Source organism: Salmo trutta, chromosome 9 (genome assembly GCF_901001165.1).
Source record: "Salmo trutta chromosome 9, fSalTru1.1, whole genome shotgun sequence".
Lineage (NCBI taxonomy): Eukaryota > Metazoa > Chordata > Actinopteri > Salmoniformes > Salmonidae > Salmo > Salmo trutta.
This window is the reverse complement of record NC_042965.1, coordinates 28,962,944-28,976,871: the sequence shown is the minus strand read 5'-3', so window position 1 is coordinate 28,976,871 and position 13,928 is coordinate 28,962,944. Positions and strand designations below refer to the sequence as shown.

At 42.8% G+C, this 13,928-nt stretch overlaps 1 protein-coding gene across 1 annotated transcript; it reads right to left on the bottom strand.

Annotated features, from left to right (window-relative positions):
- Positions 1-6,673: 6,673 nt before the first annotated feature.
- On the bottom strand, positions 6,674-13,928 carry neff1 (neuronal intermediate filament family member 1). Its single transcript, XM_029763365.1, has 4 exons — positions 12,895-13,928; positions 10,429-10,752; positions 10,052-10,176; positions 6,674-9,629 (listed from the first exon to the last, which is right to left on the bottom strand). Exons 1-4 carry the CDS (start codon positions 13,636-13,638, stop codon positions 9,236-9,238), a joined length of 1,587 nt encoding a protein of 528 aa, XP_029619225.1. The 5' UTR covers positions 13,639-13,928; the 3' UTR covers positions 6,674-9,235.

Sequence of the window (13,928 nt, the reverse complement as noted above, 5' to 3'; positions counted from 1 at the left end):
TCACTGGTCACTTTAATAATGTTTACATACTTTACTCATTTCATATGTATATATACTGTATTATATTCTACTGTATTTTAGAAAATGCCACTCCGACATTATTTGACTTTTATATTTCTGTGACTTGTTGGATAATAGTGCACTGTTGGAGCTAGGGACATACGCATTTCGCTACACCCAATAAAATCTGCTAAATATGCGTATTTGACCAATACAATTTTATTTGATTTGATTTTGAGAAATGGGCGGGGGTTATGACTTTGTGGCTGTTGTAACTAGTGACGACGCTCGGTGTTGAATCGCGACGTTACTAATGGTCTAAATTGCATTCTGTATCGCAACGTTTTGTAACGTTGGCTTGCAATGGCTACCAAACACTCTTGAAAATCAACTTTCTCTAGTCTAGACATATGAAAAGTTAATGCGTTCCATAGTGGTAACTGCTGGTAACTGCTGGTTGTGGATTTCATATACAATTTTATATATATATATATATATCAGTCAAAGTTTGGACACCTACTCATTCAATGGTTTTTCTTTATTTAACTATTTTCTACATTGTTCTATGAAATAACACATATGGAATCATGTAGTAACCAAAAAAGTGTTGAATCAAAATATATTTTATGTTTGAGATTCTTCAAAGTAGCCACCCTTTGCCTTGATGACAGCTTTGCACACACTTGGCATTCTCTCAACCAGCGTCATGAGGTAGTCACCTGGAATGCATTTCAATTAACAGGTGTGCCTTGTTAAAAGTTAATTTGTGGAATTTCTTTCCTTAATGTGTTTGAGCCAATCAGTTGTGTTGTGACAAGGTAGGGGTGGAGTACAGAAGATAGCCCTATTTGGTAAAATACCATGTCCACATTATGGCAAGAACAGCTCAAATAAGCAAAAATAAATGACAGTCCATCATTACTTTAAGATATGAAGTTCAGTCAATATTGAAAATTTCAAGAATTTTTTAAGTTTCTTCAAGTGCAGTCGCAAAAACCATCAGGCGCTATGATGAAACTGGCTCTCATGAGGACCGCCACAGGAAAGGAAGACGCAGAGTTACCTCTGCTGCAGAGGATAAATTCATTAGAGTTGGTCAGAAGTTTACATACACTCAATTAGTATTTGGTAGCATTGCCTTGAAATTGTTTAACTTGGGTCAAACATTTTGTGTAGCCTTCCACAAGCTTCCCACAGTAAGTTGGGTGGATTTTGGCCCATTCCTCCTGACAGAGCTGGTGTAACTGAGTCAGGTTTGTAGGCCTCCTTGCTCGCACACGCTTTTTCAGTTCTGCCAACACATTTTTTATAGGATTGAGGTCAGGGCTTTGTGATGGCCACTCCAATACCTTGACTTTGTTGTCCTTAAGCCATTTTGACACAACTTTGGAAGTATGCTTGGGATCATTGTCCATTTGGAAGACCCATTTGCGACCAAGCTTTAACTTCCTAACTGATGTCTTGAGATGTTGCTTCAATATATACACATCATTTTCCTCCCTAATGATGCCATCTATTTTGTGAAGTGCACCAGTCCCTCCTGCAGCAAAGCACCCCCACAACATGATGCTGCCACCCCGTGCTTCATGGTTGGGATGGTGATCTTCGGCTTGCAAGCCTCCCCCTTTTTCTCCAAACATAACGATGGTCATTATAGCCAAACAGTTCTATTTTTGTTTCATCAGACCAGATGACATTTCTCCAAAAAGTACGATCTTTGTCCCCATGTGCAGTTGCAAACCGTAGTATGGCAGTTTTGGAGCAGTGGCTTCTTCCTTACTGAGCGGCCTTTCAGGCTATGTCAATATAGGACTTACTGTGGATATAGATACTTTTGTACCTGTTTCCTCCAGCATCTTCACAAGGTCCTTTGCTGTTGTTCTGGGATTGATTTGCAACTTTTTGCACCAAAGTACGTTCATCTCTAGGAGACAGAACGCGTCTCCTTCCTGAGCGATATGATGGCTACGTGGTCCCATGGTGTTTATACTTGCGTACTATTGTTTGTACAGATGAACGTGGTACCTTCAGGCGTTTGGAAATTGCTCCCAAGGATAAACCAGACTTTTGGAGGTCTACAATTTTTTTTCTGCGGTCTTGGCTGATTTCTTTTCATTTTCCCATGATGTCAAGCAAAGACACACTGAGTTTGAAGGTAGGCCTTGAAATACATCCACAGGTACACATCCAGTTGACTCAAGTTATGTCAATTAGCCTATCAGAAGCTTCTAAAGCCATGACATAATATTCTGGAATTTTCCAAGCTATTTAAAGGCACAGTCAACTTAGTGTATGTAAACTTCTGACCCACTGGAATTGTGATACATTGAATTATAAGTGAAATAATCTGTCTGTAAACAATTGTTGGAAAAATGACTTGTGTCATGCACAAAGTAGATACCCTAACCGATTTGCCAAAACTATAGTTTGTTAACAAAAAATGTGTGGAGTGGTTGAAAAACAAGTTTTAATGACTCCAACCTAAGCATAATAAAACTTCCGACTTCAACTGTAGGTAGAATAACAAAACAAATAAATTGACGATGGTAAGAAGCGAGCTTCAGAGAGTCCCTTCACGACGGAGTGTGCCCTCTCTTGGCGGAGACTGGTGCGCTAGATGATCGATGCCAGACGATGCAGTTGGCTTGCTGATATCTCACCCTTCTGGTACATGAAGTGGGCTAAAACAAATGTGAAGTTGAAATGTTTTTGTTTTGCAATTGACAGTTTTGACACCAAGTGGCAGCAAAGGCTGACAAATGTATTGAATGAGGACTGTTTGAGATGCTTTGTGCAGCATGGGTGCATGTGTGTGTAGCAGCATACGTGCATTCGTGTGTGTGCCTCTCTCTCCCCAGCAGCACAGAGATGTGGTTCATTCCAGTGGCGTGACAGGGGTATGGAGAAGTATAACTACTTAATGGCCTGCTGCAGCGTCGGAGTGAAGGGAAGGCAGCATTGCAGACAAAACACAAAAGCCACGTTTTTATGCTTCTCAGGGCGTTTCCCCTCTTTTCTCCTCTCAATATGACATTTTTCATAAGAGAGTACTAAAGGGTCATCAATAGTGGTTTAAAAATTGTAAAGTAGGCTACGAATGAACTACAATTTCTATAAAAACATCAGTGCTCATGTTAAATAGGCCTACTGTGAAGTGATGTTTTTTTATTCTTTATCAGTTCTTTGAATTACTTCCTTTGATTCTTGCATAAATCCTTTGAGAGCCCTCTCACAACAGTAGCCCATGCTGGAGCACAGCACATAGATTTATGACTCATCAAAAACCCCTGTAGTGCTGGAAGAGATAAATCAATCTATGGCAATTAATGCATGCGGCACTTTTCTTCCATCAATCACTCCCTCGAGGTGATCTATAAGCTACATATCCATTCTCTGTCTACTTTACGATCATTGTGATTCCACATTCCCTGACAGTATCAGATCCATGGCATTTTGAGGGTGCTGCACATACTGTATCTTGTTATTGGGTGAATGTATCTAAGACATTATATATTAGGGAGAGAGTTGTAAAGATCCATGCATTTCTCAGTTCATAACTGTTGAATAATTTTTTCCTAAAAATGGTAACTGTTTGCTTTGTGTTTAAAAAAAATAATACAGTAAACAATCTAATAACCATTTTCACATAGTTACATGTTATGCTTGTACTGTAGTGTTGTGTCTGTGATCTGTGGTATGTGGTGGTACTTCACCCAGTTCCGGCACCCGACTTTGCACAGTCATGCTATATTGCGTATGCATGAGGCAGGGTGCCCCCCTGCCCCGCTCAGTGGTGTGGTATCTTGCTGTACTGTATGTCAGAGTGGCAGAATTTGGCTGGGGCTCCTCTGGGCTCTGGGACATCTGCAATGCAGAAGTCTATTTATAGCGGTGGAGAAAGGATGCCAGAGAAATGGAAAGAGAGAGAGAGAGGGAGGTGAAAGAGAGAGAAAGCCAGAGAGAGACAGAGAGAGAGAGGGAGCGAGAGAGTGGGAGAAAGGCTGAAAAGAGAGTGTGAAAGGGGAGCTGCTGAATGGTGGTTGAATGAAAACTCTTCTTGTACAGAAAAAGCAGGATGAGACAGATTTAGAGAAAGGGGAGAGATAGGGAAAGATAGTATCAATGACACAAAGAATAATTGAGTAATTGTACCCTCAATTTGATAATTTCCTTTTTTTCTCAATAAGCAATATGTTGCTATTGACAACTGAATAAATCCCTTGGACCCTTTGAGAAGCCAAAACACAGCACTGATCATCGGATAAAACTGCCGTGAGGCCCAGACTGAAAGACTGTGATAACTTGGTAACTTCGCCTAGATACAATCAGCTTCCTCTGCCACATGTGCTATTGAGTTATGTAATACTTAACCTTATCACAAAGGAATCTTTTCTCTGATTAGCAAGATGTCTGTGTAAACTCATTATCTTAATGTAATGTAGACATACATAACAGTAATAGTAGGCTATATTATATAATTAGGTTACTGACCCCTTCCCAAAGTCTCAGTTGACCGTACTGGAGATAAAGGGCAAGGTCAGAGAAGCAGTGGCAAGGTCAGAGAACTGTCTACCTGCCAGTAATCATCTTCTAATTCAGTTTCTAGTGGAAATGTAATTATTGGGCCATCAACATGGATAGAGGGAGGTGGTTGCTGATTGCTGAGGCCAAGATTTACGACCTTATCCCAGCAGATCTCGAGAGTGCACTGAGAAAAAGATGCAGTTCAATTATGTCTGCATCTCCAGAACAACAAATCTGCTGACGGCATATCTCCCCGCATTGTGCCGAACCGCAAGGCCGCCAAACAAATCAAGGACGGCTCCACCACGGCACATCCACACACCACAAAAAGGGATTGATCACATTCCTCTATTTTCAATAAATCTGTCTAGATACTGTGCTCTGTCTTGCTGTGTGTGTGTGTGTGTGTGTGTGTGTGTGTGTGTGTGTGTGTGTGTGTGTGTGTGTGTGTGTGTGTGTGTGTGTGTGTCTTCTTCTATTGCAATCCTCCTGCAGAGTGATACATCCCTGGACTTTTCTCATTCACCCCACCGGCCCTGCCAACCCATAACTCTCTCCATGGTACACAGACGACAGTGAATCAGTCATTCTGTGCCTTGGCTTGCATACCGACACAAAGGTTGAGGTTCAAATGGCCACACATGTACTGTATGCACACACACACACACACACACACACACACACAGAGAGAAGTTTTGAAGTAAATTTTGACTGTCGCTGCCAGTGCCTTCCCATAATCTTAAAGTGTAGAGGTTCATATGATACCAAGGTCTTACATATCCTCTTGCAGGCTTTGTCTTGTTTTCTGTGTTTCATTGATTTGTCCTTAGTGCTGATGATGACCTTTTGTCAATGCGCTGATACCTTTTTGTCCACACAGTATTACGGAGTGGCTGTGCAGATAGTAAAGATCCCCACTCTAAGATAAGGTGTTTCTGACAGCAGTGCTGGTGGCCACTCTGCTACTGTCATCCATCTTACCTTCTCCTTCTCTCATCCTTTACCTTTGAAGCAGGCAGGAGAGAGAGGGAGCTGATATGGGGAGATATAGCTTGCAATCCAAATGTCACCCTATTCCATGTGGGCCCTGGTCAAAATGAGTGTACTAAGTAGGGAATAGGGTGTAATTTGGGACGCAACCCCTCCAACTCATCTAGAGGCCTAACTGACTTCATACATCACTTTCAGTCTGGTGGAGCAGTTCGTAAAACCTTTCCTCCAACTAACTACACTAAAGTAAAGCATAATGTCTACTTCACATGATCATAACCTGTCAGGAGTGATAGGACATGTCTTTGATGTGTTATTATGCGGTAAAGTCGTTGCCGGTTGGCTAACCCAAATTGTTATGTCATATCAAATATATGATCATTTATGGTTTATTATAGGTTTGTCTATTCCTCTCAGGTCAGTGAGTTATTGAAGAATGGCATTAGTTGGTAGTGGCATGACTGACAATATCTTCTAGGTCATGCTACTGGTTCAACATACTATGATGGGCAGGCAGTTTGAATAAAGTCCATTTATTGATTTGTTCCCTTTGTGGACTATTATTTATCTTTTTGACCATGTCCATTAGTGTAGTAATGATTTGATATCACGGTTTGTTTTTCTATTTAAATCTAGAACCCTTAGTTGCTGCATCCATTTTTTTTTTACTTTTAAATTAATGATTCTTGAAGAATATACCTTATAAATGCCTCATGAGCTTATTAGTTCCACTGTCGTACCCATCAAACCCCAAAATATAAACTTGTTTTATTCCAATGTTTGTAATCAAAGTAAACGTAAACACACACTATATAACCACAAAACATGGTTGAAACTATAATGTTGATATCATGATGGTCAGTCCTTAGCTCTGTCTATGAATTTGAAAGTGATTATATTTCTCCAGGCCCATCCCTCTACATTTTTACTAAAACTGAGGCGGGTGATCACTTTGTTAGTGTTCCAATGAAGTATTCTAGCTTTAACATTTGTATTGTGTACTGTATGCATTTTCAATGCAAAATGCTTCAAATATTATAGCATTGTTTTTCGGTTTGTCATTCTCGCTCTGAACCTGCGCCCAGTCCTAAAATGTAGCTTATGTCGAATGGTTTTGATAATATGATATTATTGAAGACACTGCCGATGGTTGTAAGTGTTTGGTTAATAAATGGCTTTATTTGGCTTTGGGAGGAATACCACTGCATGAGATAGCAGCACATACAGTCACAGTAGTATAGCAGAATGAACGCTCAACGCTCCTGAACCACCTCGGAAACATGTGAAATGCAAGTGAAAACGATTTTTATTGTTTTGATCATGGTTAAGGCAATTTCTTTTTTTTACACTCAACAAGCGAAATCTATCCCATGCCCAGTTTTAATGCTCCGAGAATCAGGCCATGCAATCAATGCTTGTCGATTGATTCATTTCTCAAGGAAAGGAAAAAGGAGTGAAATCTAGAACAGTTAAGGAAGGCCTTCCACAGTGTGCGACAGTCTCAAAAAATAACATTTAACATTCTGTCAAGCTATACATTTGCCCACTGTAAGTTTACAAAAATGTTGGAGAGGACAGGTAATTTTACTGCTGTATAGGATTCTAGAGTACATTGGCCGAATTCTTACAAAAAATTCCCTGTGCTCTACATCCATTTGTATTTTTCCATTTATTATTCTTTCCCTGAACACACTTCCTACAACACTATTCATTTTCTCGCTGTACATCATACATGTTTCTGTCTTTAACATTTACACCTATTCTTTAAGCCTTACATATCTACCCACACAGTCACTGTACCCTGACCCACAGATAATCCTGATATGGATAGCTTGGCACCAGTCATATCAGAGCTAACTTACAATATGCTATTATGGTCCCTCTCCTGCAGCTAGGACATGTCTGCCTGGGGTATACATACTGTTGCTGTCCATCTCAGACTGCAGTGGCGGTGGTGGTGGTGGTGGTAGGGGGGTATATTGTGATAATAGCCCTTATCTGTGGTGCCGCACCATGTGACCAATCATGACCCCAGTGGCGTCTTGACCGGCTGCCAACTGGTCCTGCAGTCAGAGTGGAGGGCTGTCTGTCACTCACTGTCACTCCCAGCTGTCCTGTTAGAGCAGCCACAGGCCTCTTCACTGTCTGGAACAGAGCACACTGCTAAAAGGACCCACAGGCTGTGTCTCAAATGGCATCCTATCCCCTATGTAATGCATTACTTTTGGACAGCGCCGTATGGGCCATGATCAAAAGTAGTGCACAATATAGGGAATAGGGTGCCATTTGGGATGCAAACAACACACACTCCCCCACTCAAACAACCCACCACCCAGAACATCACAGGGTACAGAATACTAAAAGACTGAAGATATTAAACAAACAATACTTTTTGGGAAAGGAAGGGCCTAGGAAAGACATTTACCTCAGGTTTGGAGTGAGTTATCTTACTTGGAGGGCAAGGCAGGGCATATCCATTCAGTGACAAATGAATCAATCAAGAGGGGGTATTTCTACATCAAATATAAGGGTATAATGTGATAAATAGTAGCATTTTAAAACTCTACATTTTTCATTCGTGAAAGGTGCCCTTCTGAAAACAGAAGAATCACTGCACAATGCACTTATCGCCTACCTTTGAAAATAGAAACCTCCCAAATAAAAGTTATGATGTTGTCATTTCGCCGAGCTCTGACCGTCGCAGTGACAGAGAGAGGGGGGAAGGTGAATGGTGAAATGTTTAGTTTTCTGGCGATGAAAAGAAAGTGGGTCAATGGACTGAACATTCTATATATTTCACATGTGAATGAAAAAAAGAGGAGTGAGGAGCATTCAGTGTGCCAGTTTGTGTCTGCAGCTCAAAATACATTATTGCACCTACGGGAATGATTTGGATATCTGTGTCCCCAATATTATACACTAACATTCATGAAAAGGTTTACAAAGCAATTTCTACAATGAATTTCCCTAGACATTTCCAACTTTTCTTTGTTGAAATCAAAAAGCACCTTAAAAGTTGGACTGGTAAAAGTTGATAAAGTTGTATGCTCCAGACCTCTGTGCATATAGTAGTCTGTGTGCTACTACCAGGATCCTATTACTACTTTCAAGATTACAACTGCTCTTCAACACATTTCATATCATTAATGGCACATAAAGACAGGACGTTACTGGGCAATATTATTCCTGACCTCTTAATATGACATCATACTTGCTTTAAGGCATTCTCTTACTGACTGACTGACTGACTGGCTTACTACTGTAATGTTGAGCACCTTCTCTCTGCTCTCTGTTTTGTGATAACCATTATCTATGGTGTAAAACCGTGACATAGGATCCCGAGCGCCCTATTCAGGATATGTAGCTACAGGTTTATCTTCTGTCAGGGTAATACACCAACAGTATGTTCCTCTCTGTGATGTGTTTTTCTGTTTTCCACCACACAGCTGATTGTTGAGGCCCAGAGAAACAGAGGAGAAGGTATGTGTGTGTGAGGCATCTGGCGTGAGTACGGTAAGTAAGTGTGTGTGTGTGTGTGTGTGTGTGTGTGTGTGTGTGTGTGTGTGTGTGTGTGTGTGTGTGTGTGTGTGTGTGTGTGTGTGTGTGTGTGTGTGTGTCCTTGTGAAACAGATGAGGTGACGGGGAAGGGATAAGATCCATATGAGTGAATGAGTGGACTGTAGTAGTGCGAAAGGCATTGATGATTGATGACACAAGCAGTTTAGCTCTTGGTGCTCTTGCTGGGAGCACTTCCTTTCTCTCCCTTCTTCTCATCCTTCTCATCCTTGCCATTCTTCTCATCTTTCTTCTTCTGATCTTCCTCCTCCTCTTCCTCCTCTTCCTCCTCATCACCGTTTCCATTCTCCTCTGCATTCTCATCTCCCTCCTCCCCTTCCTCTCCTTCCTCTCCTTCCTCCTCATTCTCCTCTTCCTCCTTCTCTTCCTCATCCTCCTCCTCCTCTGGTTCCTCAGGCTTGGCTCCTCTCATCCTGTAGGGGGCGGAGGAACCCAGGGCGTAAGAGCGGCCGGACGAATAGGAGTAGCCAGAGTAGCCTGATTGCAGGATATTTCCGCCCACTGTACTCAGACGGCACTCTTCACCTTCCAGCAGCTTCCTGAAGAGGGGATGAAGATGGAGACATAGAGAGGTTGAGGAAGAGAGAGTCAGTTTACACGTGTGTCAAATTCCACTGGTGTGCTGACTAAGTATTCACATTTTCTTAAAGGGAGGAAAAGATGTTCATAAATCTTTCCAAGACACACTGTGGTGCATCAACATTGTGCTGACTGCTGAGCTGACTGAACTACTGACTAAATCAGAGAAAGAGGAAGTCAGTTTACAAATGTACCAAACTCCGACCATTCATAATTGTCAAAGCAGTCATGTGAATGTTGTCAGTCACTCTGCTGACTTGGAATTCAAATGTGAAAAAGGTGTTTAGTATACAGGAAAGGCACTGTGGTTTGGATCAATGATATGCTGCTGGTTTAACATTATCAGACATAACTCTTAGACTCAGATCAAGGGATGACTGACCTGTAAGCAGCGATCTCAATATCCAGGGCCATTTTGACGTTCAACAGGTCCTGGTACTCACGCAAATGACGGGACATCTCACCCTTGGTGCTGCGGAGGGCAGACTCAAGCTGCTGGATGGTCTCCTGCAGGCAGATTAACATCAGGATGTATTACTAATGATAAAGACCTCACTATTCTACCTCACAATGTGCATGACCTAATACCTTTTTACATGTGTTGTGCTACAGTGCAATTACAATGTCATCAAACATACCATCTGTGATATGCACCTGTTACTTAGGAGGACATCATTCTATAGAATCCACAGGGTAAAGCCTGTACTGTAACAATTACTGTGGTATACAAAAATAGTCACCCTGTCCTACTCCACGTACCTGCATCTCTCCCATCTCGTTGCTGTGACGGTCTTCCATCTCAGCCATCTGCCTCTCCAGGGCCTCATTGTGGCCTCTGAGGGCCTCGATCTCCAGGGTACGGGCCTGCACCTGCCTGCGGTACTCATTTAGCTCCTCCCTGCTATGCTTAACCTGATCCTGGTTGCGGGCGGCCGCCTCATTCACACTGGCAAACTTGGAGCGGTACCACTCCTCCGCCTGGTTCTGGTTCTTGGCTGACAGGACCTCGTACTGGGCACGGATGTCCTTCAGGGCCACGGCCAGGTCGGGTTTACCCTCCCTCATGTCCATCTCCACTGACACCTGGGACCAGGTAGACACAGAGGGACAGAGGGGTAAGTTAAAGGGTTGGGAATGATTACCAGGTGTTAGCACGGGGGAAACGAATGCTTCACTGGCTAAATAGATACATCTCTAAGTTGTAGTGGCGATATGAATATGAGAATGTTTGCTTTATTATTCGTTATTATATTATTATTTTCACAAAAATCCAAATGTAAATGTGAAATATCATAAGAAATCAAAACTAAAATTGTTGCAACATCCAGTTTTTCTGAAATAAATTGTTGTTCTTTAATCAAAATATAGGTACAAGTTTTGATAATCACTATTGAAAATGTGAAATCTTTGTCAAACAACACAGACCATTATGTGCTTGCAGTAGACACCTGGGAGCTATGAGCCTTGGGCTAATGTGACTTTTACAGTCACTTTTACCCTTACCTACCTACCTACCTACCTACCTGTACATATTACCTCAATTACCTCACCTACCTTGTACCACTGCACATTGACTTGGTACCAGTACTCTCCTTGTATACAGCCTTGTTACTGTTATTTTATTGTGTCACTATTTCATTTTTTATTTCATTTTTACTTGCTAATCTTTTCTTCCTTTTTAACTCTGCATTGCTGGGAAATGGCTCGTAAGGAAGCATTTCACAGTAAAATCTGCACCTGTTGTATTCAGCGCATGTGACAAATAAAATTTAATTTGAATACATTTGAATTGATTATCTACCCAGTGAAGTAGAATGGCGAGGGCTGATGTATCGAGCACTAAGTCAGGGCTCTGTGCACCACTATGGGTGGTGCTGTCAATCGCTTATCACTTACATGGCAATTATACTGTATGTACTGCATGGCAAAAGAAAAGCCCCATACAGGAAACTAACGATTAATGCTCTATCCAATGATGAAGATTCTATGCTGCATTGATTGACATGAAATTGTACATCATACTTTTTTGTTTTGTTTTAAGTCTTTAGAGTACTATCACCTCATCCAATGATGCATCCAAAATGCCACTGGCTTCTGGGACACTGTATAAAGCTACAATAATGCTGTTTAATTGTGACCTTGATTAATGATTATATTATTCCAACTAATCTTGTGTGGGACAACATGAATCAATACCATGTTGACAACATATGTGCTATGTGGCAGTAGTAACCTATAGGGAAAATAAGTAATTTTTCCCAATCCTGTCAAATGAATTGACAAAGTGTGATAGTTGATCATCATGAGATTGTCTAGGTAAAATGCAACAAGGGCATGCACTGATCTATCTGTATTGAGTTTTCTGATGTTCTGAATTGACCCTGTCCTATCCCGTATCCCCCTGCATGATGGGACGACCACACCTAGATATTGCGCTACTATTTCTCTGCATCATCAGTGGCAGCGCCAGCACTGCTATCAACCCCAATGCTCCCCCTCTCTCTCCCTCCCCTATGCGCTTGACACTGCATATCACTTTCTCACTATGCAGACTCAATTTTCAGTAGCCTTTTAAACCATTTCAATAATCTTTTATAGTTACAAAACTTCCCTCATAGTTTCAATAGTTAGTGTCCTATGTCAGTGCTGGGTTTGGGGCACTGCAGATTACTTGGCAGACAGGGAATTGAGTACTGCATGGTGCTGTTTGACACAGAACCGCAGTGCCGTACATTTTACTGCCACTAATCGCAGTGCGCAATGTTCACTGGCTTCAGCACCAAGGACAGAGCATGTGCTGTGACTGAACAAAGGCTGCGTTTACACAGGCAGCCCAATTCTGATATTTTTTTCCAGTAATTGGTCTTTTGACCAATCACATCAGATATTTTCACATCAGAGCTTTTTCAGAGCTGATCTGATTGTTCAAAAGGCCAATTAGAGAAACAATTGTCAGAATTGGGTTGCCAGTGTAAATGCAGCCTTATTTGACTCAGTTAATGTGGATCCACAGTGTGAATGATAAGATAGCCATATGATAACACGCTATGAACATTATTAGGTATTTGGCACTGGCTATCACCATGTCACATAAAAGTTATCAGCAATTCATAGGCTACATAGCCTAACTTTTCCCTTGGTGTATATTTGGTGTGATATGTGCGGAGATGGGGAGATGTGGGTGACATCTGATGGGGGTCATGAGGGGTGATGTAATGTCTGCACCTGTGTGGCTTGCAGGGAAGCCTGCAGCTCCTGCAGCTCCTCCTCGTGCACTTTCCTGAGGAAGGCGATCTCATCCAGCAGCGACTCGACTTTCTTCTCCAGCTCGAGCCGGGACATCGTGGCATCATCCACGTCCTTGCGGTAGCTTATCAGGGTGCCCTCCGCCTCCTCGCGGAGCCTTGTCTCCTCGTCCAGCTTCTGCTTAACGCGGTCCAGCGTCTCGTTCATCTGCACGCAGTCCAGGTGCATCTGGCTCTTCTCGTGCGTCAGTTCCTCGACGCGCGCCCTCAGCTCGCGGATCTCTTGCTCGTACAGGTCGTGCAGTCGGGAGGGCTCGGTGTGGCGCTGGCGCAGCATGGTCACCTCGGCTTCCAGCACCTTGTTCTGCTGTTCCAAGTTGTGGACCTTCTCGATGAAGGAGACGAAGCGGTCGTTCAAGCCCTGGAGCTGCTCCTTCTCGTTTGTGCGGATGATTTTCATCTCGTTGGTGACGGCCGTGGACTGGTTCAGGTCCATAGAGTCGGACATGGAGGAGTGGAAGTTGCGCCCGGCGCCCACCTTGCGGTAGCCGGAGGATGAGAGCATGGATGGGGAGCCATAGTTGCGGTGTGCGCTGCTGGAGCGGAATCCGCTGGATAGGCGAGAGGGGCTGCTGCCTACGGTCATGCGGCCGGAGTTCCGGGGCGCATCCCCGAAGATCTTCCGATAGGAACTGCTGGAGTAGACATCGCCGGAGTAGCTCATGTTTGCAGTTGGAGAAGTGGAATGCTGGTTATACCTTTGTTGCTTGCGAAGTACTTTTGTGTGAGTGTGTCTGGAGTGTGGGAGTGTGGGTGGAAGAGAGAAAGTGAGACGCAATTGATATCTGGCCAAGACAGGTGCTTTTATAGCGATGGAACTCCAGCATCATTTGACGCAAGGGCGGCAGTAGAGACAGGGAAACCTGCAGGCTCCTGCAAAAAGAGCTATTCTCAGGGGAACACGAATTCACTCATGCTGCTCCTCGCCTTGTATTTTGGCAACTCATTCTTTTC

Excerpts from the sequence above, each read along its gene's own strand:
- neff1 (XM_029763365.1), bottom strand. The coding sequence starts at position 13,638 with ATGAGCTACTCCGGCGATGTCTACTCCAGCAGTTCCTATCGGAAGATC. Across the intron at positions 10,753-12,894 it reads CTTCCCTGCAAGCCACACAG|GTGTCAGTGGAGATGGACAT; the intron begins GTGCAGACATTA and ends ACCTGGTCCCAG. Across the intron at positions 9,630-10,051 it reads ATTGAGATCGCTGCTTACAG|GAAGCTGCTGGAAGGTGAAG; the intron begins GTCAGTCATCCC and ends TCCCCTCTTCAG.